Source organism: Pleurodeles waltl, chromosome 4_2, assembly GCF_031143425.1.
Source record: "Pleurodeles waltl isolate 20211129_DDA chromosome 4_2, aPleWal1.hap1.20221129, whole genome shotgun sequence".
In the NCBI taxonomy this organism is placed as follows: Eukaryota; Metazoa; Chordata; class Amphibia; order Caudata; family Salamandridae; genus Pleurodeles; species Pleurodeles waltl.
The window spans coordinates 1,045,653,475-1,045,679,374 of NC_090443.1; the positions used below are offsets into that span (position 1 = coordinate 1,045,653,475).

General features: G+C 47.7%; 1 protein-coding gene across 1 annotated transcript in view; it reads left to right on the forward strand.

The window, feature by feature from the left end:
* The first annotated feature begins 346 nt into the window (after positions 1–346).
* The window catches only part of TMEM132A (transmembrane protein 132A), a 117,808-nt gene continuing 92,254 nt past the window's right edge, over positions 347–25,900 (forward strand). Inside the window, exon 1 of the mRNA XM_069233032.1 lies at positions 347–685. Coding sequence (XP_069089133.1) covers positions 601–685 — 85 coding nt within the window. The 5' untranslated portion in view covers positions 347–600. The remainder of the gene's footprint in view (positions 686–25,900) is intronic.

Here is a 25,900-nt window from a genome sequence, read left to right on the forward strand (position 1 = left end):
GGCAGGTAGACCGAGGGTGGGAAACAGGAGAAGGGGACGGGGGTGAAAGGTGGAGTCAGGCTGCACAGAGAGGTGTAGGGATGGGAGAAGGGGGGAGATAAAAGGTAAGTGGGGGAGACTGAGAGAGAGCTGGGGGGACTGACAGACGAGAGACAGATACAGTCTGGAGTGAGGTGAAGAGACAGAGGGGTCTGAAGATAAAAGGGGGGATGGACTGAGTGGTGGGTGAGGGAAGGGGCTGTGGACAGTCAAGAGTGAGAGAATCAGACAGACAGGAGGGACTGATAGAGAGGGGGAGACAAGGTGTGGAGGGCAAGAGAGAGTGGGGATGTGAGAGGGGAGATGCAGATAAACGAGGGGTGGACTGAGTGATGGGTGAGGGAAGGGGCTGTGGACAGTCAAGAGTGAGATACAGGAGGGACTGATAGAGAGAGGGAGTCCGAAGGTGGGGAGGGGAAGCGAGAGGCAGAAGCAGGGAGGAGGGACAGGTGGGTACGACAGTCGGAGCACGGAGCCCTCCTGGAGGTGGGGGGCCATGTGACGGGCCCCAGGAGGAGTATCAGCCCCCCGAGGAGGGACCCCCGGGGCAGGAGGCCGGGCATGGGTCCCACGGGGGCCCTCTCCACGCCCCCCGGGCACCTCTTTCTCCTCCTCATCACCGCCTGCGCCCTCTGGACCCCCCGAGGTGAGCCCCCCTCTTTGTTGTGGGCTTCCTTTCATTGTGAGCCCGGACCTGTTCCCACTCGCCCTCCGCTTCCTGTGGTATGTGGGAGCTGCTGATGTGACTTCTCTCCTGTGTGCTCCAGCAGCCAGCGCCTAGAGGCGCGCCGCTCTGTAGGGAGCGCTGTGGATGTGTGCCTCTGTCTGTCTCACACTTTACGGCCAGAGCTGCCGACTTTGGAGCTGGGGAACCCGGTTCGAGTCTTGGCGTCAGCTCAACATCATGTGATCCTGAGCAAATCTCTGAATCTCCCTGTGTCACCCTCCCAGTCTCACGTACAATGTCTCACTCATGGGCACCTGCCCAGTCTCACTTTGTATTTCTCAGTGTCACGCATTCACTGTCAGTCACTTGTCCACCCTGTGTCTTCCGAATTGTCACCTGTGTCCTCTCTCTTAGTGTTTCTTAGTATCACTCATTCAGTTTCATTCACTCTCTCATTCACTTGTTCACTGTCACTGTGTATCATTCACTCATTTCCACTTGCCCTTACTTCCATTCACTTATTTGCGGTACTAGTTACTCTCACTAGACCTCTCACTCAGTTTTCCAGTGTTAATGGGTTGACTTTTTGGCCCACTGTCATTCAGTATTCCAGTACTAACTGATTCTTTCAGTCTCTTTCTTACAATATTCCAGTATCTATGAGTTGACTCTTTGACAGTCAGGCAATATTTCAATTTTAATGGGTTCACTCTTCAGTGTACTGTTGTATAATGTTCCAATATTTATGACATGACTCTTTAACAATGCCATGTAATATTCACTCATTAATGGGTTCCTACTTCAGTGTACTGTTGTACAGAATTCCAATATTTGAGTTGACTCTCTGACACAGTCAGGCAATATTTCAATATTGATGGGTTGACTCTTCGGTGCACTGTTGTACAGAATTCCAATATTTATGAGTTGAGACACTGTAATGTGATATTCACTCATTAATGGGCTGACTCTTTAGTGTACTGTTGTACAGGATTCCAGTACGGATATGTGGACTCTTTGCCTCAGTATTACAGTACTGTTGCTTTGATTCTTTGGCACACTGCAGTACAGTACCCTAGTATTACCAGGTTGGCACTTTGGCATACAGTATTCAAGAATAGATGACTTCACTCTTTGGTACACCCACGTACCGTATTGCAGTATTAATGAACTGACTCATTGGCGCACTGTAGCACAATATTCTAATGTCGTGTTCACTCTTTGGTGAACCTTTGTTCAGTATTCCAAAGTTAATTTATTGAACCTTTGGCTCACTGGAATAGTGTCCCTGTAGAAATGAGTTGACTGGTGTGCTCTCGCACAGTACCGCAGTATTATAGGGTTGACTTTTTGGCACACTCTCGTGCAGTGTGTTACTGTGTTGACTGTTTGGTGCACTTGTGCAGTATTGCGGTATCTGTGGGTTGACTGGTGCAGTATCGCAGTATTAATGGGTTGAGTGTTTGGCACATTGATGTACTATTTTGCAGTATTAATGGGTTGACTGGTGCACTCTTGTACAGTATCGCAGCATTAATGGGTTGACTGGCACATTGTTGTACTGTATGGCAGTATTAATGGGTTGACTGGTGCACTCTTGTACAGGATTGTAGTACTGATGGATTGACTGGCGCGCACTCATACAATGTTGCAATATTAATGGGTTGACTGGTGCACTCTTATACAGTATTAACGGGTTGACCTGCACACTCTTGTACAGTGTTGCAGTATTAACGGGGTGACTGGTGCATTATCATACAGTAGGAGTGGGTTGACTGGTGCACTCTCGTAGAGTATTGCAGTATTAATGGGCTGACTGGCACACTGTCGTACAGTATTGCAGTATTAATGAGTTGACTCGCGCACTTCAGTATTAATAGGTTGACTGGCACCCACTTGTACAGTATTCCAGTATAAGTGGGTTGACTGGTGCACTTTCGTACAGTATTGCAGTATTAATAGGTTTACTGGTGCACTCTCGTACACTGTCACAGTATTAATGTTGACTGGCACACTCTCACAGTATTGCACACTCTTGTGCAGTATCGCAGTATTAATGGGTTGACTGGAACACTCTAGTACAGTATCGCAGTATTAATGGGCTGAGCATTTAGCGCACTCTCCTATATTTTTTGCAGTATTAATGAGTTGACTGGTGTACCCGCGCACAGTATTGCATTATTAATGGGTTGACTGGCTCACTCTCATACAGTGTCACAATATTATTGGGTTGACTGGTACACTCTTGTACAGTATTGTAGTATTAATGGGTTGACTGGCGGACTCTCATACAGTATTGCAGTATTAATGGGTTGGCTGGTGCACCCTCAACAGTGTCACAGTATCAATACGTTGCCTGGCGCACTCTTGTACAGTATCTCTGTATTAATGAGTGGACTGGTGCACTACTGTGCAGCATCTCAGTATTAAGGGTTGACTGGCGCTCTGTTGTACAGTATGAAGGGGTTGACTGTTTGGCACACTCTTGTATCACAGTTTTTTTGTGTTGACTGGCGCACTCTTGTACAGTATCTCGGTATTAGTGGATTGGTTGTTGGGCATACTCTTGTATAGTATTGCAGTATTAAGGGTTGACTGGCGCACTCTTGTACAGTGTCCCAGTATTTATGAGTTGACTAGCGCTCTGTCGTATAATATTGCAGTATTAATGGATTGACTGGCGCTCTGTTGTACAGTATGAAGGGGTTGGCTGTTTGGCACACTCTTGTACAGTATCACAGTATTATTTGGTTGACTGTTGCACCCTTGTATGTTATCGCAGTATTATTGGGTTGACTGTTGCACTCGTACAGTATTGCAGTATTATTGGGTTGACTGTTGCACTCTTGTACAGTATTGCAGTATTATTGGGTTGACTGTTGCACTCTTGTACAGTATTGCAGTATTATTGGGTTGACTGTTGCACTCGTACAGTATTGCAGTATTATTGGGTTGACTGTTGCACTCTTGTACAGTATCACAGTATTATTTGGTTGACTGTTGCACCCTTGTATGTTATCGCAGTATTATTGGGTTGACTGTTGCACTCGTACAGTATTGCAGTATTATTGGGTTGACTGTTGCACTCTTGTACAGTATTGCAGTATTATTGGGTTGACTGTTGCACTCTTGTACAGTATTGCAGTATTATTGGGTTGACTGTTGCACTTGTACAGTATTGCAGTATTATTGGGTTGACTGTTGCACTCTCGTACACTATCGCAGTATTATTGGGTTGACTTGCACTCGTACAGTATCACAGTATTATTGGGTTGACTGCACTCTCGTACAGTATTATTGGGTTGACTGTTGCACTCTCGTACACTATCGCAGAATTATTAGGTTGACTGTTGCACTCGTACAGTATCACAGTATTATTGGGTTGACTGCACTCTCGTACAGTATTATTGGGTTGACTTGCCCTCGTACAGTATCACAGTATTATTGGGTTGACTGCACTCTCGTACAGTATTATTGGGTTGACTGTTGCACTCGTACAGTATCACAGTATTATTGGGTTGACTGCACTCTCGTACAGTATTGCAGTATTATTAGGTTGACTGTTGAAGTCGTACAATATTTTAGTATTATTGGGTTGACTGTTGCATTCTCGCACAGTATTGCAGTAGTATTGGGTTGACTGTTGCACTCGTACAGTATCACAGTATTATTGGGTTGACTGCACTCTCGTACAGTATCACAGTATTATTGGGTTGACTGTTGCACTCTTGTACACTATCGCAGTATTATTGGGTTGACTGTTGCACTCGTACAGTATCGCAGTATTATTGGGTTGACTGTTGCACTCTCGTACACTATCGCAGTATTATTGTGTTGACTTGCACTCGTACAGTATCACAGTATTATTGGGTTGACTGCACTCGTACAGTATTATTGGGTTGACTGTTGCACTCTTGTACAGTATTGCAGTATTATTGGGTTGACTGTTGCACTCGTACAGTATTGCAGTATTATTGGGTTGACTGTTGCACTCTTGTACAGTATTGCAGTATTATTGGGTTGACTGTTGCACTCTTGCACACTATCGCAGTATTATTGGGTTGACTGTTGCACTCGCACACTATCGCAGTATTATTGGGTTGGCTGTTGCACTCGTACAGTATCACAGTGTTGGGTTGACTGCACTCTTGTACTACACTATCGCAGTATTATTGGGTTGACTGTTGCACTTGTACAGTATCACAGTGTTGGGTTGACTGCACTCTTGTACTACACTATCGCAGTATTATTGGGTTGACTGTTGCACTCGTACACTATCGCAGTATTATTGGGTTGGCTGTTGCACTCGTACAGTATCACAGTGTTGGGTTGACTGCACTCTTGTACTACACTATCGCAGTATTATTGGGTTGACTGTTGCACTCGTGCAGTATCGCAGTATTATTGAGTCCTATTGACTCTTTGGCACACACCAGCTCAATATTCCATTAGTAATGCATAGACTCTTCGGTGCACTGTTGTAGTGTATTTCTTTGGCTGACAATGTCTTACCCTCGGGTCCTGACGGTGCAGTGTGAACCATAGGAAATGCCTGCACTGGGCAGTGACTTCGTACACATCCTCTGCTCGGTATCTGGCCCAATGGACGTGGGTGGTTTTATTTTTCCGATTTACCTGGATCTTGTAGTCACTAGATAAAGACTCATGTTCAGTAAACATCTAAGACTGAAGACATCTCTGCTTTGTCGTCAATGTTGCATTTTCCACTATCAGACATGTGCAGTGGTTGTTCAGACTGGACCTAACATTGATAATGAAACAATCATTCAACTTGTTTAGAGTTGGTGATGATGGACCAGTGTTTGAACTAAGGTTAAGTAGGATTGAGACCGGGCAAATTTAAATTACACTGGTGTAAATTGTGTAATTTAGGGCATTTGGCTTACACTTGTTAGATGAAGTTCCCTAAATTACACCATGTTGAGTGATTATGCACTGTTCTCTGCAAAATGTTATCATAAATACAGAAATAACATGAACAACTGATCGCAAGGGGCTGTTGTTCGCTCTAGGTGTTTTTTGCTCTAATTTTTCTTTTCTGCAAAATGCACCCTCTTCTTGTCAAAAATTGCCACAAAAGCACATTTCATGATAAGTGGAGGATTTGTATTTCATGTAATTTCACATAATTTTTAAGACATTTTTTGTAAGTACGCAAAAGCAGATTTCCAACACCGCTAAGCTGGACACATGAATGAATGACCTGTGGGATATTTTTTATGAACCTCGTTTTGCACTGATAACATTGTATACAGAAAGCTCTGTTAGATGTAAGAAAAGGCATATTTTGGTATATTAAGGCTTTGTGTTTCAAATGGAAAAAAAGCGAATTATAACACTCGATTATTTTTCTTCTTCTACGCCCTGAGGAAGGCTCAAACGTTACTCATCGTCCGAAACGTGTCGATTTTTTTATTTTTTTTACAATCTGATTCTGCACTTTTCACTTCAGAATGTGGTGGGGAAATGGTGGTGTTCACAGGATATAAACGTGCACACTTCATTTTGTGTTTTATTTGTGTATCACTCGATATGTGAGTCTTTACATTTCTGTGTCTCTAAGATTTGATTGATGCATAGCATTATAAAAGATTTTATAACACGTTCTCCTGTTAGGTGTTCTGCTTTGAGTCCTAAACAAGTGATCTCTTACTTAAAATAAGTTGGGTAAATGGGCTTGTCTATAAATGCTAACTTCTGTTTTAACATAAATATCCATTTTAAGAGTGTGTTAAAGATTAGATTGGTCGCTGATGCTTGGCCCTTCCTGTCTTATACTTTGTAGCTGCCCATAGTTTGGATCCACAGATGTGGCCTTGTTATCCTTGCACGCAGACGGAGACGAGGGGAGGGAATGCAGAATCCTGCAGAATGATACACTGTATCTTCTTTTGATCTACCAGTGTTTTGGTAACTTTGTACCTCGCATGTCTAGACTGATCATTGTTTGCTGATGTTCCAGAGAAACACTTCAAACAATCTTAAAGCTGGTTAATTGTGGGCACTTTCAGTATTACGGTTTAGGGCACAAAATCAATGAATGTGGTGTGTAGTGCTTTTAGAAAGAGGTGCTAAAATCCTTTCATATTTTCACTAAATATTAATCAGTTGAATTATGTTGTGTCTTTTAGGGTCGAGCGCAAAGCACTCTGTCCCTGGTGTAATCTCTCGGCTTTCAATCACGCCCATCAGTTTGGTTGGTTCGTGGGCTTGCCTTTTAAAATTTGCTTGATTTTAATTAGTGAAAGGCATGCATATGTCATGCCTTTTCTGGTGTTTAGCCCGCTTCGAGCACACCGGCCAACTACTGAAAACATATGAGGCTCCATATTTTCAGTGTGGTTTCTGGACTACTTTTTCTCTTTAATTCGTAGGCCGCGCGATCTCGCTGGGCAGTAATCCAGCACTTTGTATGACATCGACCCTGTTACATGGATATTTGCACTTTTGGCGGTTACATGGATAATTGCACTTTTGGCGGTTACATGGATAATTGCACTTTTGCCGATACGTTTCACTGCGAGCGAACTTCTATTTCCTTTTGTATGTCTGCTTTGCGCTCATGGTTGCCGATGGCTCGCTTATGTGAAACTGTTTTACTTTTCATTTTCAGCTTATGTGGCAAGAAAAGTCTGATTAGGAGTTTACAGCGCTAATAGCTTTAACTCGAGCAAACTCAAGACCCATTGCATTGCAAAAGCTTGTTAGGTCTTGCCTACCAGGTGGCGCAAACTGTCTGGTTGTGAAAGACAAATACAAATTTCGTAGGGAGCAGATACACTCAGATATTTTCAATTCATCATCAGATGTAATACCAAGACTCAAAGTTATACATATATTAGCAACAAAAACATTGTTTCCTCAAAAGGAGGTTTCCAAGTTCTACATCAACTGTACATGCAACAATTCCACATAGATTACTTTCTTTTCATATGATAACTACAAGTGCTTCAAGCCGTATCCTTTAAAACCATGGTTGATTCCAGACAAAGGAAACCAAAACTTTCTGCCAGCATTTATTTCATGTCACAAACCACAGAGGGTAACCCTGGAAAAACCCCAAGAGGGCTGGGTAAGACTTATTATAAAACTACATTGCCCTCTCGGGAACCAAATTAAACAACCTATACATCTCACATAGTTTACATGCAGCATAGTTTCATACTTATTTGGAACACATCCTTTATTTTATATACAAAAATATATTTCATACTCATATAAAAATTTAAATCAAATCCCCTATCAAAACACCAAAATAGAAGGATAAAGAAAAGTGGAAAAAGAGCAAGTGCTCGTGATTGGAAGAAAAAGGAAGAGCATACATCTCTCACCTATCCAATCAAAAACTTAAAAGAAATGCCTGTTGGTCAATCCTTTTCCGCATTGAATCATTTCTATGATGGACCAGCAGCTAGTTATTCTGCCTCTCAGAGACAGAATAACTAGCTGCTGACGCATTAAAGGAATAAGTTACATTTGAAGAGATGGCCCATGGAATGGGATTGGTGAAAGTATAACGGAAGGAGGATATTCCTATGTATTTCGGATGTGAGGCGAGGTGAAGTGATGGTGGAGAAGATTGTTGCCTCAAGAGAGAGATTGAACTGAGTAGGCCCCCTATCGTTTTAGTCCTGAAGAAGACCTGTGTGTCGGCCCGGAATCAGCCCGAGAGCCAGAGGGGGTCGAAACGTCGACGACGTTGGTTGAGCCTGATGTGATCTCTTTTCAATACAATGAAGGAAGGACTGTAATGAGGATTTAATACTGTTGAAATCATAGAAATGATTCAATGCGGAAAAGGATTATCCAACAGGCATTTCTTTTAAGTTTTTGTTTTTGATTGGATTAGGTGTGAGATGTATGCTCTTCCTATTTCTTCTAATCACAAGCACTTGATCTTTTTGCACTTTTCTTTGTCCTTCTATTTTGGTGTTTTGATAGGAGATTTGATTTAAATTTTTATATGAGTATGAAATATATTTTTGTATATAAAATAAAGGATGTGTTCCAAATAAGTACGGACCTATGCTGCATGTAAACTATGTGAGATGTATATGTTGTTTAATTTGGTTCCCGAGTGGGCAATGTAGTTTTATAATAAGCATTTATTTAATGGTGATAAATGCCACTTCTTCAGGGATTGAAGTAATCTATGTGGAATTGTAGCATGTACAGTTGATGAAGAACTAGGAAGCCGCCAAGCCACAACAAATAGCTATGTTCCAGGGGTGGGCTCCCTGGGGCATAACAGAAGCTGGCCCTGGGTGGGGTGTCCCAGGGCCATCTGTGGCTCCTCGAGAGGGCCACGTGGCCCCCCTCCAACTAAAATAGCCCTGCATTATTTTTAATGTTTGCCCCGGGGAGGAGGTGGTGGTGGTCCCCGGGGCTGCGTGGGGGGGGGAGAGGGTTGAGAGGCTGGGGGGGGCACGTAACATTACTGAAATGATCCGGGGAGGTGGTGATGGTCCCTGGGGCTGCAGGGGCACGAAGCCCTTCCCACATAATTACAGAAATGACCACTTGACGGATAACCCTGAAACTTTCTGTGCACAACAAGAATCTTCGGGGCACTTTCTTGGAAAATTTAATGAAGATTTGTTGAACAGTGCCAAAGGTATAGGCAAGTCAAAAAATGCTTTTTCTATGGAAACATAGTCCTAACTATAACTTTCTAGTGGCGACTGCCACTAAGTGTGTGTGTGTGATATATATTTGTGTGTCTGGCATTCATGAATTTTTTATATATATATATATATATATATATATATTTATATATATATATATGTGTGTGTGTGTGTGTGTGTATGTATATGTGTGTATGAAAATATATATATATATATATATATATATATATATAACCGTGAACAAGATTCAAGTGGAGTTGAAATGCATTGGTGGTTGCTGATTGTTTGAATTAAAAAACGCTATAATTGGATTTTTTGGAGTGCGGTGAATAATTCTTTTGGACATCTAATTATTCCGAGGGTGGTCTCCTCTGTCACCGGCAGCTGAGTGCCCTGCCGAGATCTTGATTCTGACCTTTTGTTTGGCAATATATATATATATATAAAAAAAAAAAATTGGGGGGGGGGGGCAAGTAAATTTTTGCACTTTTGTGCTCTTGGAATTTTTTTTATTTTTTTTTTATTTTTGAGGCCCAATCTAAGTGGAGCCCTCCATTTCAGATCAGTTGGTAAAAAAAAAAAAAGGTGCCTGCATCATTTTGTAGACGCGCACATTTGTGATGACACGTGCATGCTTTTCGTATGACGCCAACAGCAGCTGTATCATTGCACTTTAAAAAATATATATATATATTATCTTTGCTGATATTAAACAGCACCAGGAAAAAAAGCATTGCTAAAGCCAACAGGCCCCAAAGGTGCAACCTGTTGGCTTTGACAATGGTTGTCTTTATGTTTTTATTCTCACGAAAATATCATTTTTTCAGTAATGAAACTAAATTATTAGAAAGCTTGTAACACAAACTAAAGTTTTAGCGGTATAAAGATAAAGACACAGTTCAAACGGGCAAGTTAACATCGTGTTACATTTGCACTCTGGTTTATTGTTGTGAGTGCAGACAGTGGGACACCTCTGAAGAATGTGGATATTAAAGCTGTTTGTGACCAGGCATAGAAATGTCCCTGGGCCAGGAAGGCTTGCAGCTCCCAAACCATAGCTTGAGTTTGTCCTGAGAACACTTTAGTGCAGACAGATCTAGCAGTGAAGCAAGAACTCGGAGGACATGAGGTCCAGATCTTAAATTGATGACTTTGGTACCCAGAGACCTGTTTTGTTTCCGGTTTGTGGCTCTTGAAGAAACAAAGCTCTTCGATTTTGGGAAATCACTTTATCTTCTTGTGCCTCCGGTTTTAGATATGTATAATTCAAATGAAGTCGTATTACCTCTTGTAATTAAAGTATGTGTACATGCCTGTAATGGAAGTTTAGTATTGTCCCAGTGACATGTTTCCAAGCCTGTCTCCATCGCATCCTAGATTCTGTATTGTAGTTTCACCAAGTGCGGTGTCTTCTGTTGTGATGAACAATCTCGGTGTAACTTTATGGTGTTGTGTCCTTGTCACAGCAATGACCTAAAAAAAGGAAACAATAGAACTGGGATGTAGGGAGACGCATACACAACAAGCATTGGTAAAGACAACATGTGTGGCCTGGGCTAGCTGGCGTGACGGTTATTCTTTTTAAAAACATTTTAATTGAAGTATGCAAAATAAAAATATACATTGCCACCACTAAAAAATGGTGGACATTGTACATGCAACAAAATGTTTATTTTTTTAAAGAAAAAAAAACCCGTTGCACATGATGTTAATTGAACAGTACGAGTGCTTCTCAGGCGGCAGCTGTGCTTTGAACAGGTTTTCATGATCATTACAGGAAAATATCATTCTTATCGATGCAAAGAAAAGGTGCCATAGGCTGTGAAATCTCTTACCTGAAGACCTAGTTAAACCCACGATGGTGACTTAAAAAAAAAAGCTAAATGATGGAAATAAAATATTAGCCCAGACTCGCTCCCTGTTACTAAAGTATTGTAGCACAGTATACATGTCCTTTAGACCACCGGCACACCATTTCTGCAGTATTTGTCTCTTGTTAGACCACCGGCACACCATTTCTGCAGTATTTGTCTCTTGTTATAGCTCTGTCACACCATTTCTGCAGTATTTGTCTCTTGTTAGACCACTCGAACGCTATTTCTGCAGTATTTGTCTCTTGTTATAGCTCTGTCACACCATTTCTGCAGTATTTGTCTCTTGTTAGACCACTCGCACACTATTTCTGCAGTATTTGTCTCTTGTTAGACCACCGGCACGCTATTTCTGCAGTATTTGTCTCTTGTTAGACCCCTCGCACGCTATTTCTACAGTATTTGTCTCTTGTTAGACCACTCGAACGCTATTTCTGCAGTATTTGTCTCTTGTTATAGCTCTGTCACACCATTTCTGCAGTATTTGTCTCTTGTTAGACCACTCGCACACTATTTCTGCAGTATTTGTCTCTTGTTAGACCACCGGCACGCTATTTCTGCAGTATTTGTCTCTTGTTAGACCCCTCGCACGCTATTTCTACAGTATTTGTCTCTTGTTAGACCACTCGCACGCTATTTCTACAGTATTTGTCTCTTGTTATAGCTCTGTCACACCATTTCTGCAGTATTTGTCTCTTGTTAGACCACTCGAACGCTATTTCTACAGTATTTGTCTCTTGTTAGACCACTTGCACGCTATTTCTACAGTATTTGTCTCTTGTTAGACCACTCACACACTATTTCTACAGTATTTGTCTCTTGTTAGACCACTCGAACGCTATTTCTGCAGTATTTGTCTCATTAGACCACTCGCACGCTATTTCTACAGTATTTGTCTCTTGTTAGACCACTCGCACGCTATTTCTACAGTATTTGTCTCTTGTTAGACCACTCACACACTATTTCTGCAGTATTTGTCTCTTGTTATAGCTCTGTCACACCATTTCTACAGTATCGGTCTCTTGTTAGACCACCGGCACACTATTTCTGCAGTATTTGTCTCTTGTTAGACCACCGGCACACTATTTCTGCAGTATTTGTCTCTTGTTAGACCACCGGCACACTATTTCTGCAGTATTTGTCTCTTGTTAGACCACCGGCACACTATTTCTGCAGTATTTGTCTCTTGTTAGACCACCGGCACGCTATTTCTGCAGTATTTGTCTCTTGTTAGACCCCTCGCACGCTATTTCTACAGTATTTGTCTCTTGTTATAGCTCTGTCACACCATTTCTACAGTATCGGTCTCTTGTTAGACCACCGGCACACTATTTCTGCAGTATTTGTCTCTTGTTAGACCACCGGCACACTATTTCTGCAGTATTTGTCTCTTGTTAGAGCTCTGTCACACCATTTCTACAGTATCGGTCTCTTGTTAGAGCTCTGTCACACCATTTCTGCAGTATTTGTCTCTTGTTAGAGCTCTGTCACACCATTTCTGCAGTATTTGTCTCTTGATAGACCACTCACACACTATTTCTACAGTATTTGTCTCTTGTTAGACCGCTCGCACGCTATTTCTACAGTATTTGTCTCTTGATAGACCACTCGAACGCTATTTCTGCAGTATTTGTCTCTTGATAGACCACCGGCACACTATTTCTATAGTATTTGTCTCTTGTTAGACCACCGGCACACTATTTCTACAGTATTTGTCTCTTGATAGACCACTCACACACTATTTCTGCAGTATTTGTCTCTTGATAGACCACTCGAACGCTATTTCTGCAGTATTTGTCTCTTGATAGACCACCGGCACACTATTTCTGCAGTATTTGTCTCTTGTTAGACCACCGGCACACTATTTCTATAGTATTTGTCTCTTGTTAGACCACTCGCACGCTATTTCTGCAGTATTTGTCTCTTGTTAGACCACTCGAACGCTATTTCTGCAGTATTTGTCTCTTGTTATAGCTCTGTCACACCATTTCTACAGTATCGGTCTCTTGTTAGACCACCGGCACACTATTTCTGCAGTATTTGTCTCTTGTTAGACCACTGGCACGCTATTTCTGCAGTATTTGTCTCTTGTTAGACCCCTCGCACGCTATTTCTACAGTATTTGTCTCTTGTTAGACCACTCGCACGCTATTTCTACAGTATTTGTCTCTTGTTAGACCAGTTGCACGCTATTTCTGCAGTATTTGTCTCTTGTTAGAGCTCTGTCACACCATTTCTACAGTATCGGTCTCTTGTTAGACCACCGGCACACTATTTCTGCAGTATTTGTGTCATTAGACCACTGGTACATTATTTCTACTGTATTTGTCTCTTGTTAGACCACTCACACGCTATTTCTACAGTATTTGTCTCTTGTTAGACCAGTTGCACGCTATTTCTACAGTATTTGTCTCTTGTTAGACCACTCACACGCTATTTCTACAGTATTTGTCTCTTGTTAGACCACTCACACACTATTTCTACAGTATCGGTCTCTTGTTAGACTACCGGCACACTATTTCTGCAGTATTTGTCTCTTGTTAGACCAGTTGCACGCTATTTCTACAGTATTTGTCTCTTGTTAGACCAGTTGCACGTTATTTCTACAGTATTTGTCTCTTGTTAGACCAGTTGCACGCTATTTCTACAGTATTTGTCTCTTGTTAGACCAGTTGCACGCTATTTCTACAGTATTTGTCTCTTGTTATAGCTCTGTCACACCATTTCTACAGTATCGGTCTCTTGTTAGACCACCGGCACACTATTTCTGCAGTATTTGTCTCATTAGACCACTGGTACATTATTTCTACTGTATTTGTCTCTTGTTAGACCACTCACACGCTATTTCTACAGTATTTGTCTCTTGTTAGACCAGTTGCACGCTATTTCTACAGTATTTGTCTCTTGTTAGACCAGTTGCACGCTATTTCTACAGTATTTGTCTCTTGTTAGACCAGTTGCACGCTATTTCTACAGTATTTGTCTCTTGTTAGACCACTGGCACGCTATTTCTACAGTATTTGTCTCTTGTTAGACCAGTTGCACGCTATTTCTACAGTATTTGTCTCTTGTTAGACCACTGGCACGCTATTTCTACAGTATTTGTCTCTTGTTTGACCACTTGCACGCTATTTCTACAGTATTTGTCTCTTGTTAGACCAGTTGCACGCTATTTCTACAGTATTTGTCTCTTGTTAGACCAGTTGCACGCTATTTCTACAGTATTTGTCTCTTGTTAGACCACTCACATACTATTGCACACTATTTTTGCAGGATTTGTCTCTTGTTAGACCGCTCGCACACTATTTCTACAGTATTTGTCTCTTGTTAGACCACTCACACACTATTTCTACAGTATTTGTCTCTTGTTAGACCGCTCGCACGCTATTTCTACAGTATTTGTCTCTTGTTAGACCACTGGCACGCTATTTCTACAGTATTTGTCTCTTGTTAGACCACTCACATACTATTGCACACTATTTTTGCAGGATTTGTCTCTTGTTAGACCACTTGCACACTATTTCTACTGTATTTCTCTTGCTAGATCACTCGCACACTATTTCTACTGTATTTGTCTCTTGTTAGACCGCTCGCACATTATTTTTCAGCATTTGACTCCTGTTAGACCACTGGGTCACTATTTCTATAGTATTGTGACACAATACCCGTGTCCTGTTAGTCCTTTAGTTTTCTGCTTCTCAGTCACTGTGACACAGTATCTGTACCCTGCTTATCTACTAGATTTCTTCTCTGTCATTATGACACAGTCGCTGTACCCTCTTCATCCGCTAGTTTCCTTCTTCTCTGTCATTGTGCCACAGTATCTGTGCCCTGTTTTTCCTCTGTTTTTCTGCTTGTCTGTCATTGTGACGCAGTATCTGTACCCTGTTCGTCCCCTGGTTGTCTGCTTCTCTGTCACTGTGACGCAGTATCTGTACCCTGCTCTCCACTGATTTTCTGCTTCTCTGTCATTGTGACGCAGTATCTGTACCCTGCTCATCCATTGGTTTTCTGCTTCTCTGTCATTGTGACGCAGTATCTGTACCCTGCTCATCCACTGGCTTTCTGCTTCTCTGTCATTGTGACGCAGGGTCTGTACCCTGTTCGTCCAGTGTTTTACTGGTTCCCTATTATTGTGGCACTTTGCCTGTGTCTAGGGTCCACAGTCTCTAATACCAGACAACAATTCACAGTTGTACCCTGTTTGTCCTCTGTTTTTCTGCTTGTCTGACATTGTGACACAGTATCTGTACCCTGCTCGTCCACTGATTTTCTGCTTCTCTGTCATTGTGGCGCAGTATCTGCACCCTGTTGGTCTGATGGTTTTCTGCTTCTGGCATTGTGGTGCAGTATCTGTACCCTGTTGCTCTGATGGTTTTCTGCTTCTCTGTCATTGTGGCGCAGTATCTGTACCCTGCTCGTCTGATGGTTTTCTGCTTCTCTGTCATTGTGGCGCAGTATCTGTACCCTGTTTGTCCCCTGGTTTTCTGCTTCTCTGTCATTGTGGAGCAGTATCTGTTTCCTCTTCATCCACTGGTTTTCTTCTTCTCTGTGATAGTGACACAGTACCCGCATCATCTTAGTACGCTGGTTTTCTGCTTCTCTGGCAGTGTGACGCAGTATCGGTACCCTGTTCGTCCCCTGGTTTTCTGCTTCTTGGTCATTGTGACGCAGTATCTGTACCCTGTTCGTCCCCCGGTTTTCTGCTTCTCTGTCAGTGTGAAGCAGTATCTGTACCCTGTTCGTACCCTGGTTTTCTGCTTCTCTGTCATTGTGACGCAGTATCTGTGCCCTGCTCGTCCACTGATTTTCTGCTTCTCTGTCATTGTGACGCAGTATCTGTACCCTGTTGGTCTGATGGTTTTCTGCTTCTCTGTCATTGTGACGCAGTATCTGTACCCTGCTCATCCACTGATTTTCTGCTTCTCTGTCATTGTGACGCAGTATCTGTACCCTGTTGGTCTGATGGTTTTCTGCTTCTCTGTCATTGTGACGCAGTATCTGTACCCTGCTCGTCCACTGATTTTCTGCTTCTCTGTCATTGTGACGCAGTATCTGTACCCTGCTCATCCCCTGGTTTTCTGCTTCTCTGTCATTGTGACCCAGTATCTGTACCCTGCTCATCCACTGGCTTTCTGCTTCTCTGTCATTGTGACGCAGTATATCTGTACCCTGTTCGTCCCCTGGTTTTCTGCTTCTCTGTCAGTGTGACGCAGTATCTGTACCCTGTTTGTCCCCTGGTTTTCTGCTTCTCTGTCAGTGTGACGCAGTATCTGTACCCTGTTCGTACCCTGGTTTTCTGCTTCTCTGTCAGTGTGACGCATTATCTGTACCCTGTTCTTACCCTGTTTTTCTGCTTCTCTGTCATTGTGACGCAGTATCTGTACCCTGCTTGTCTGATGGTTTTCTGCTTCTCTGTCATTGTGACACAGTATCTGTACCCTGTTCGTCCCCTGGCTTTCTGCTTCTCTGTCAGTGTGACGCAGTATCTGTACCCTGTTCGTCCCCTGGTTTTCTGCTTCTCTGTCATTGTGACGCAGTATCTGTACCCTGTTCGTCCCCTGGGTTTCTGCTTGTCAGTCACTGTGACGCAGTATCTGTACCCTGTTCGTCCCCTGGTTTTCTGCTTCTTGGTCATTGTGACGCAGTATCTGTTCCCTGTTCGTCCCCCGGTTTTCTGCTTCTCTGTCAGTGTGACGCAGTATCTGTACCCTGTTCGTACCCTGGTTTTCTGCTTCTCTGTCAGTGTGACGCATTATCTGTACCCTGTTCGTACCCTGTTTTTCTGCTTCTCTGTCATTGTGACGCAGTATCTGTACCCTGCTTGTCTGATGGTTTTATGCTTCTCTGTCATTGTGACACAGTATCTGTACCCTGTTCGTCCCCTGGCTTTCTGCTTCTCTGTCAGTGTGACGCAGTATCTGTACCCTGTTCGTCCCCTGGTTTTCTGCTTCTCTGTCATTGTGACGCAATATCTGTACCCTGTTCGTCCCCTGGGTTTCTGCTTCTCTGTCATTGTGGCGCAGTATCTGCACCCTGTTGGTCTGATGGTTTTCTGCTTCTGACATTGTGGTGCAGTATCTGTACCCTGTTGCTCTGATGGTTTTAAGCTTCTCTGTCATTGTGGCGCAGTATCTGTACCCTGCTCGTCTGATGGTTTTCTGCTTCTCTGTCATTGTGACGTAGTATCTGTACCCTGTTTGTCCCCTGGTTTTCTGCTTCTCTGTCATTGTACAGCAGTATCTGTTTCCTCTTCATCCACTGGTTTTCTTCTTCTCTGTGATAGTGACACAGTACCCGCATCATGTTAGTACACTGGTTTTCTGCTTCTCTGTCAGTGTGACGCACTATCGGTACCCTGTTCGTCCCCTGGTTTTCTGCTTCTTGGTCATTGTGACGCAGTATCTGTTCCCTGTTCGTCCCCCGGTTTTCTGCTTCTCTGTCAGTGTGACGCAGTATCTGTACCCTGTTCGTACCCTGTTTTTCTGCTTCTCTGTCATTGTGACGCAGTATCTGTACCCTGCTTGTCTGATGGTTTTCTGCTTCTCTGTCATTGTGACACAGTATCTGTACCCTGTTCGTCCCCTGGCTTTCTGCTTCTCTGTCATTGTGACGCAGTATCTGCACCCTGTTTGTACCCTGGTTTTCTGCTTCTCTGTCATTGTGACGCAGTATCTGTACCCCGTTCGTCCAGTGTTTTACTGATTCCCTGTTATTGTGGCACTTTGCCTGTTTCTAGGGTCCACTGCCTCCAATACTAGACAACAGTTCCCAGTTGAGGGCGCTTGTCATGATTCGTTATTATTAATAATATTAATTTCTGAAGGGGTGGCTTGTGGTTGCATTTGACTCGTCTTAATTCTCCTCGATGTTGCCGGTAGGGAGAGAGTGGAGTGGTTAAAAAGGTTGTTTCAATTCCCTTTTATTTTTGATTTCTTGGAGGGTTTTGATTTCCCATGTGCATGTCTGTTTCGCTTCCCTCAATGCTCAGATTGTGCCGTCTGTACTCCTGTAAGGATATGACTGACTGCTCTGACCCCAGCTCACTCCCCCACCTCTCTAGTTTAAGCGAATATAATATAACTCTGAAATCAACCTGGACATTCTGGAAAAAACCCAGAGAGTTCTCTGACCCACTCAAGGAGCCATTGTACCCCCACAGGGCTCGCCCCAAGTGCTTCTATGGGGGGTGATTATCTTCAGTCTAATGGTACTTTCAGTGCACTGTGTGTACTGATGAAGTAATGACACACCTAGAAAAAAGTACTGAGGCTGTGGTCAGCGGGGTAAGGGCACAAGAGGAAGTGACATAGGTCAGTTACTGACCATGCTTGGACGCAGAAAAGGTGTTCCAATAGCTTTCGAGGCCTTTCCTACTATCAGTGATGAGGAAATTCCAAATTATTCTGCCTTCGCCCTCCGGCTATGGAGTCAGTAACACAAGAATACCACCAGATCCCAGAACATTAATCATCAAAGGATCCACCTCTCAAGACCAAGAAACAACTGCCACCCAAGTAGAGAAAGTTGTCTTCTAAGTGTCGGTTTCATCTGTTCTCATCCTGTCCGCCTTCGCAGCATCTCTTGAGAATCCATCCGTGTCCTGATAAAAGTTTACAAGATCTGATTCTTGCCTCAAGTGCCTTAACCCTCATTGCACCGATGGTGAGAAGTGGACCTCATGGGAGTCTGATACTTGGGGAACGCCTGGGTATCCTTGTTTCCCATCATCCCATGGAAACGAGAGACATTGATGCTAGAGAGGCCCATTCGAGTACTGATGCAGCCAATGCTTAATTTGTAAATAAAAACGTGCCGGTGCCCAGAGCTTTCCTCTGAAACACGCGGCTGCTGCCATTAAATGTCCAAACACGGAATACTGAGGCAGTGCAATCCTGAAGCCACATCGGGCCTCTTCGGTCCATTTACAGCCACTCCCTGCCCCTTCAGCTCACTCTTTCAGCTTTCTGCTTTCTCCCATTGCGAGGCTTTTTCTTTTTTCTCTTCCTCCGTCTTTCCCATATGTCTGTTTAATTCGCAGTAAATGCTTGAGGCAGAAAAATAACGACCGGCCCTCAAAAATAAGTGCCGGTTCTCCGCACCGGAAAGAACAAGCACAAATTAAGCACTGGACGCAGCTGCCAATTATGGTATTGCGGAAATCCTGTCTGGTGAGGCGGGGTGAAATACACAGCAGTCACTCTCTTCCCATCATCATGACCTTCCCATCTCTCTCCGCGTAAGATGCCTTCTATTACCACGGACTCCAGGTGATGTAGGACACTCTTTGACCCTCCTTTCCTCCACCGAAGGGGGGCGGAGCCTTCTTTGTTTGCCGCTTCTAGGATCTGTCACCGACCTAGTGACGCGAATTCAATTATTTCTGTCGCGATGTCCTTCATTTCATCCAAGTATTGCTCGAGCCATATTCCGAGGCCACGTGATCTCGGCGCAGCCCTTTCTGCAGCTTCTGGGACCCCGGGGTGTCTGCGTCACTGTGTTCTCCTCTGCAAGTCTCACCCTTGGGGTTCACTGTGGCCTCTGCTTCTGCGCCAATCACAGCCCCCTTTATCCTAAAGCGCCTCTTCGCGGCGGACCTGGGGCTCCTGCGTCCAGTCCTTGCAATAAGGATATTTGAGGTTTTCATCTAGCGGTGCATGGTGCCAGCAGCTGGTGCAGGGCCTGGTGCCCAGATACGGTGCCAGGGATCAGCCCCCGCGCCTTCTGCTGTCTGGAGCCCCGGCTTACAAGGAGGGGCTTGAAACATGCTGCTGCCTGATTTGATTTTTTTTTTTAGGGGGCTCTTGACAAACCCTGTGATTTTTTTTTTTTTTTTAAGTTCATTCTTTGTCCCGATCTGCTGACTTTTATCACGGTATTTAAGGTGCCCTCTCTGACCCGGAAGTAGTTTCTGTATTTGGGGGCGCCAGAGTTTTTACACGCTCCAATGAAGTGCAGTTTAACGTGGAAACGTAAACGAGAATAGGTGTTTTGGGTGCCAGGTCTCCCCCTCTTCACTGTATGAATGAGGAGACTTGCGCAGTGCAGCTTTACAACTCCAAGTACGTCTGAACCCCTCATTCCAAGCTCCGACTCTCGGCTGGTGCTAACTGCACTCCGTGCTGTGACACTGTGGGTCAGCAGTTACTGCACTGCTCCGACAGTCTGCACCAAGAATGCTTGGGCTCAGTCAATCAGTCAGGATCTATAAAGCGCCGCAAACCACCTGTGAGGGTCTCAAGGTGCTGGGGTTGCTAGCTGCTTCACAGTGCTCTGTTCATTCCAACATCCAGGTCTTGCGTCCTTTCCTGAATTCCCAGAGGGATGCGGGGTTCCTGAGGTGCAGCGGAAGGTCGTTCCAGGCTTTGGCTGCCAGATGAGAGAAGGAGCGTCCTCCGCTGTTGGATCAGCGGATCTGGTGGGGGTGAGAGAAGGAGCGTCCTCTGCTGTTGGATCGGCAGATCCGGGGGCATGAGAGAAGGAGCGTCCGCCGCTGTTGGATCGGCAGATACGGGGGCGTGAGAGAAGGAGCGTCCTCCACTGTTGGATCGGCAGATCTGGGAGGGTGAGAGAAGGAGCGTCCTCCACTGTTGGATCAGCAGATCCGGGGTGGGGGGTGAGAGAAGGAGTGTCCACCGCTGTTGGATCTGCAGATCCAGGGTGTGAGAGTAGGAGTGTCCGCCGCTGTTGGATCGGCAGATCCAGGGGGTGAGAGAAGGAGCGTCCGCCGCTGTTGGATCGGCAGATCTGGGAGGGTGAGAGAAGGAGCGTTCTCCGCTGTTGGATCAGCAGATCTGGGAGGGTGAGAGAAGGAGCGTCCTCCGCTGTTGGATCAGCAGATCTGGGAGGGTGAGAGAAGGAGCGTCCTCCGCTGTTGGATCAGCAGATCCGGGGGGGTGTGAGAGAAGGAGTGTCCGCCGCTGTTGGATCTGCAGATCCCGGGTGTGAGAGTAGGAGTGTCCGCCGCTGTTGGATCGGCAGATCCAGGGGGTGAGAGAAGGAGCGTCCGCCGCTGTTGGATCGGCAGATCCAGGGGGTGAGAGAAGGAGCGTCCCACGCTGTTGGATCGGCAGATCTGGGAGGGTGATAGAAGGAGCGTCCCCCGCTGTTGGATCGGCAGATCTGGGAGGGTGATAGAAGGAGCGTCCTCCGCTGTTGGATCGGCAGATCTGGGAGGGCGATAGAAGGAGCGTCCTCCGCTGTTGGATCAGCAGATCTGGGGGGGGGTGAGAGAAGGAGCGTCCTCACCTGTTGGATCAGCAAATCCAGGGGGTGAGAGTAGGAGCGTCTGCCGCTGTTGGATCGGCAGATCCAGGGGGTGAGAGAAGGAGCGTCCGCCGCTGTTGGATCGGCAGATCCGGGGGGGTGAGAGAAGGAGTGTCCGCCGCTGTTGGATCGGCAGATGCAGGGGGTGAGAGTAGGAGCGTCCGGGGAGTGAGAGAAGGAGTGTCCGGCGCTGTTGGAATGGCAGATCTGGGAAGGTGAGAGAAGGAGTGTCCGGCGCTGTTGGATCGGCAGATCTGGGAGGGTGATAGAAGGAGCGTCCTCCGCTTTTGGATCGGCAGATCCGGGGGTGAGAGTAGGAGCGTTCTCCGCTGTTGGATCGGCAGATCCGGGGGTGAGAGTAGGAGCGTCCTCCGCTGTTGGATCGGCAGATCCGGGGGCGTGAGAGTAGGATCGTCCGCCGCTGTTGGATCGGCAGATCCGGGGGGGATGAGAGAAGGAGCAGCCTCTGCTGTTGGATCGGTGAATCCGGGGGGGATGAGAGTAGGAGCGTCCTCTGCTGTTGGATCGGCGGATCTGGGGGCGTGAGAGAAGGAGCGTCTGACGCTGTTGGATTGGCAGATCCGGGGATGAGAGTAGGAGCGTCCTCCGCTGTTGGATCGGCGGATCCGGGGGGGATGAGAGTAGGAGCGTCCGCCGCTGTTGGATCGGCAGATCCGGGGGGGATGAGAGAAGGAGCGTCCTCCGCTGTTGGATCGGCAGATACGGGGATGAGAGAAGGAGCGTCCGCCGCTGTTGGATCGGCGGATCCGGGGGGGATGAGAGTAGGAGCGTCCGCCGCTGTTGGATCGGCGGATCCGGGGGTGAGAGTAGGAGCGTCCGCCGCTGTTGGATCGGCGGATCCGGGGTGAGAGTAGGAGCGTCCGCCGCTGTTGGATCGGCGGATCCGGGGGGATGAGAGTAGAAGCGTCCTCCGCTGTTGGATCGGCAGATCCGGGGGCATGAGAGAAGGAGCGTCCTCCGCTGTTGGATCGGCGGATCTGGGGGCGTGAGAGAAGGAGCGTCCTCCGCTGTTGGATCGGCAGATCCGGGGGGATGAGAGTAGAAGCGTCCGCCGCTGTTGGATCGGCGGATCTGGGGGCGTGAGAGAAGGAGCGTCCTCCGCTGTTGGATCGGCAGATCCGGGGGGATGAGAGTAGAAGCGTCTGCCGCTGTTGGATCGGCGGATCTGGGGGCGTGAGAGAAGGAGCGTCCTCCGCTGTTGGATCGGTGAATCCGGGGGGGATGAGAGTAGGAGCGTCCTCTGCTGTTGGATCGGCGGATCTGGGGGCGTGAGAGAAGGAGCGTCCTCCGCTGTTGGATCGGCAGATCCGGGGGGAAGAGAGTAGGAGCGTCCTCTGCTGCTGGATCGGCGGATCTGGGGGCGTGAGAGAAGGAGCGTCCTCCGCTGTTGGATCGGCGGATCCGGGGGGGATGAGAGTAGGAGCGTCCGCCGCTGTTGGATCGGCGGATCCGGGGGGGATGAGAGTAGGAGCGTCCTCCGCTGTTGGATCGGTGGATCCGGGGGGGATGAGAGTAGGAGCGTCCTCCGCTGTTGGATCGGCAGATACGGGGGGCGTGAGAGAAGGAGCGTCCGCCGCTGTTGGATCGGCAGATACGGGGCGTGAGAGAAGGAGCGTCCTCCGCTGTTGGATCGGCAGATACGGGGGCGTGAGAGAAGGAGCGTCCTCCGCTGTTGGATCGGCAGATACGGGGGCGTGAGAGAAGGAGCGTCCGCCGCTGTTGGATCGGCAGATACGGGGGCGTGAGAGAAGGAGCGTCCTCCGCTGTTGGATCGGCAGATACGGGGGCGTGAGAGAAGGAGCGTCCTCCGCTGTTGGATAGGCGGATCTGGGGGCGTGAGAGAAGGAGCGTCCGCCGCTGTTGGATCGGCAGATACGGGGGGGATGAGAGTAGGAGCGTCCTCCACTGTTGGATCGGCAGATCCGGGGGGGTGAGAGTAGGAGCGTCCTCTGCTGTTGGATCGGCGGATCCGGGGGGGATGAGAGTAGGAGAGTCCTCCGCTGTTGGATCGGTGAATCCGGGGGGGATGAGAGTAGGAGCGTCCGCCGCTGTTGGATCGGCGGATCTGGGGGCGTGAGAGAAGGAGCGTCCTCCGCTGTTGGATCGGCAGATACGGGGGCGTGAGAGAAGGAGCGTCCGCCGCTGTTGGATCGGCAGATACGGGGGCGTGAGAGAAGGAGCGTCCTCCGCTGTTGGATCGGCAGATACGGGAGCGTGAGAGAAGGAGCGTCCTCCGCTGTTGGATCGGCAGATACGGGGGCGTGAGAGAAGGAGCGTCCTCCGCTGTTGGATCGGCAGATACGGGGGCGTGAGAGAAGGAGCGTCCTCCGCTGTTGGATTGGCAGATACGGGGGCGTGAGAGAAGGAGCGTCCTCCGCTGTTGGATCGGCGGATCTGGGGGCGTGAGAGAAGGAGCGTCCTCCGCTGTTGGATCGGCGGATCTGGGGGCGTGAGAGAAGGAGCGTCCGCCGCTGTTGGATCGGCAGATCAGGGGGGGATGAGAGTAGGAGCGTTCTCCGCTGTTGGATCGGCGGATCCGGGGGGGATGAGAGAAGGAGCGTCCTCCGCTGTTAGATCGGCAGATCCGGGGGGGATGAGAGAAGGAGCGTCCTCCGCTGTTGGATCGGTGAATCCGGGGGGGATGAGAGAAGGAGCGTCCTCCGCTGTTGGATCGGCAGATCCGGGGATGAGAGTAGGAGCGTCCTCCGCTGTTGGATCGGCGGATCTGGGGGCGTGAGAGAAGGAGCGTCCTCCACTGTTGGATCGGTGAATCCGGGGTGGATGAGAGTAGGAGCGTCCTCTGCTGTTGGATCGGCGGATCTGGGGGTGTGAGAGGAGCGTCCTCCGCTGTTGGATTGGCAGATCCGGGGATGAGAGTAGGAGCGTCCTCTGCTGTTGGATCGGCGGATCTGGAGGCGTGAGAGAAGGAGCGCCCTCCGCTGTTGGATCGGCAGATCCGGGGATGAGAGAAGGAGCGTCCTCCGCTGTTGGATCGGTGAATCCGGGGGGGATGAGAGAAGGAGCGTCCTCTGCTGTTGGATCGGCAGATCCGGGGGGGATGAGAGAAGGAGCGTCCTCTGCTGTTGGATCGGCAGATCCGGGGGGGGTGAGAGAAGGAGCGTCCTCCGCTGTTGGATCGGCAGATCCGGGGGGGGTGAGAGAAGGAGCGTCCTCCGCTGTTGGATCGGCGGATCTGGTGGGGTGAGAGAAGGAGCGTCCTCCGCTGTTGGATCAGCAGATCCGGGGGGGATGAGAGAAGGAGCGTCCTCTGCTGTTGGATCGGCAGATCAGGGGGGGATGAGAGAAGGAGCGTCCTCTGCTGTTGGATCAGCAGATCCGGGGGGGATGAGAGAAGGAGCGTCCTCTGCTGTTGGATCGGCAGATCCGGGGGGGATGAGAGAAGGAGCGTCCTCTGCTGTTGGATCGGCAGATCAGGGGGGGATGAGAGAAGGAGCGTCCTCCGCTGTTGGATCGGCAGATCCGGGGGGGATGAGAGAAGGAGCGTCCTCTGCTGTTGGATCGGCAGATCAGGGGGGGATGAGAGAAGGAGCGTCCTCCGCTGTTGGATCGGCAGATCCGGGGGGGATGAGAGAAGGAGCGTCCTCTGCTGTTGGATCGGCAGATCAGGGGGGGATGAGAGAAGGAGCGTCCTCCGCTGTTGGATCGGCAGATCAGGGGGGGATGAGAGAAGGAGCGTCCTCCGCTGTTGGATCGGCAGATCAGGGGGGGATGAGAGAAGGAGCGTCCTCCGCTGTTGGATCGGCAGATCAGGGGGGGATGAGAGAAGGAGCGTCCTCCGCTGTTGGATCGGCAGATCCGGGGGGGATGAGAGAAGGAGCGTCCTCCGCTGTTGGATCGGCAGATCCGGGGGGGATGAGAGAAGGAGCGTCCTCCGCTGTTGGATCGGCAGATCCGGGGGGGATGAGAGAAGGAGCGTCCTCTGCTGTTGGATCGGCAGATCCGGGGGGGATGAGAGAAGGAGCGTCCTCTGCTGTTGGATCGGCAGATCAGGGGGGGATGAGAGAAGGAGCGTCCTCCGCTGTTGGATCGGTGAATCCGGGGGGGATGAGAGTAGGAGCGTCCTCCGCTGTTGGATCGGCAGATCCGGGGATGAGAGAAGGAGCGTCCTCCGCTGTTGGATCGGCGGATCCGGGGGGGATGAGAGAAGGAGCGTCCTCCGCTGTTGGATCGGTGAATCCGGGGGGGATGAGAGTAGGAGCGTCCTCCGCTGTTGGATCGGTGAATCCGGGGGAGTGAGAGAAGGAGCGCCCTCCGCTGTTGGATCTGTAGATCTGGGGGGGTGAGAGAAGGAGCGTCCTCTGCTGTTGGATCGGCAGATCAGGGGGGGATGAGAGAAGGAGCGTCCTCCGCTGTTGGATCGGCAGATCCGGGGG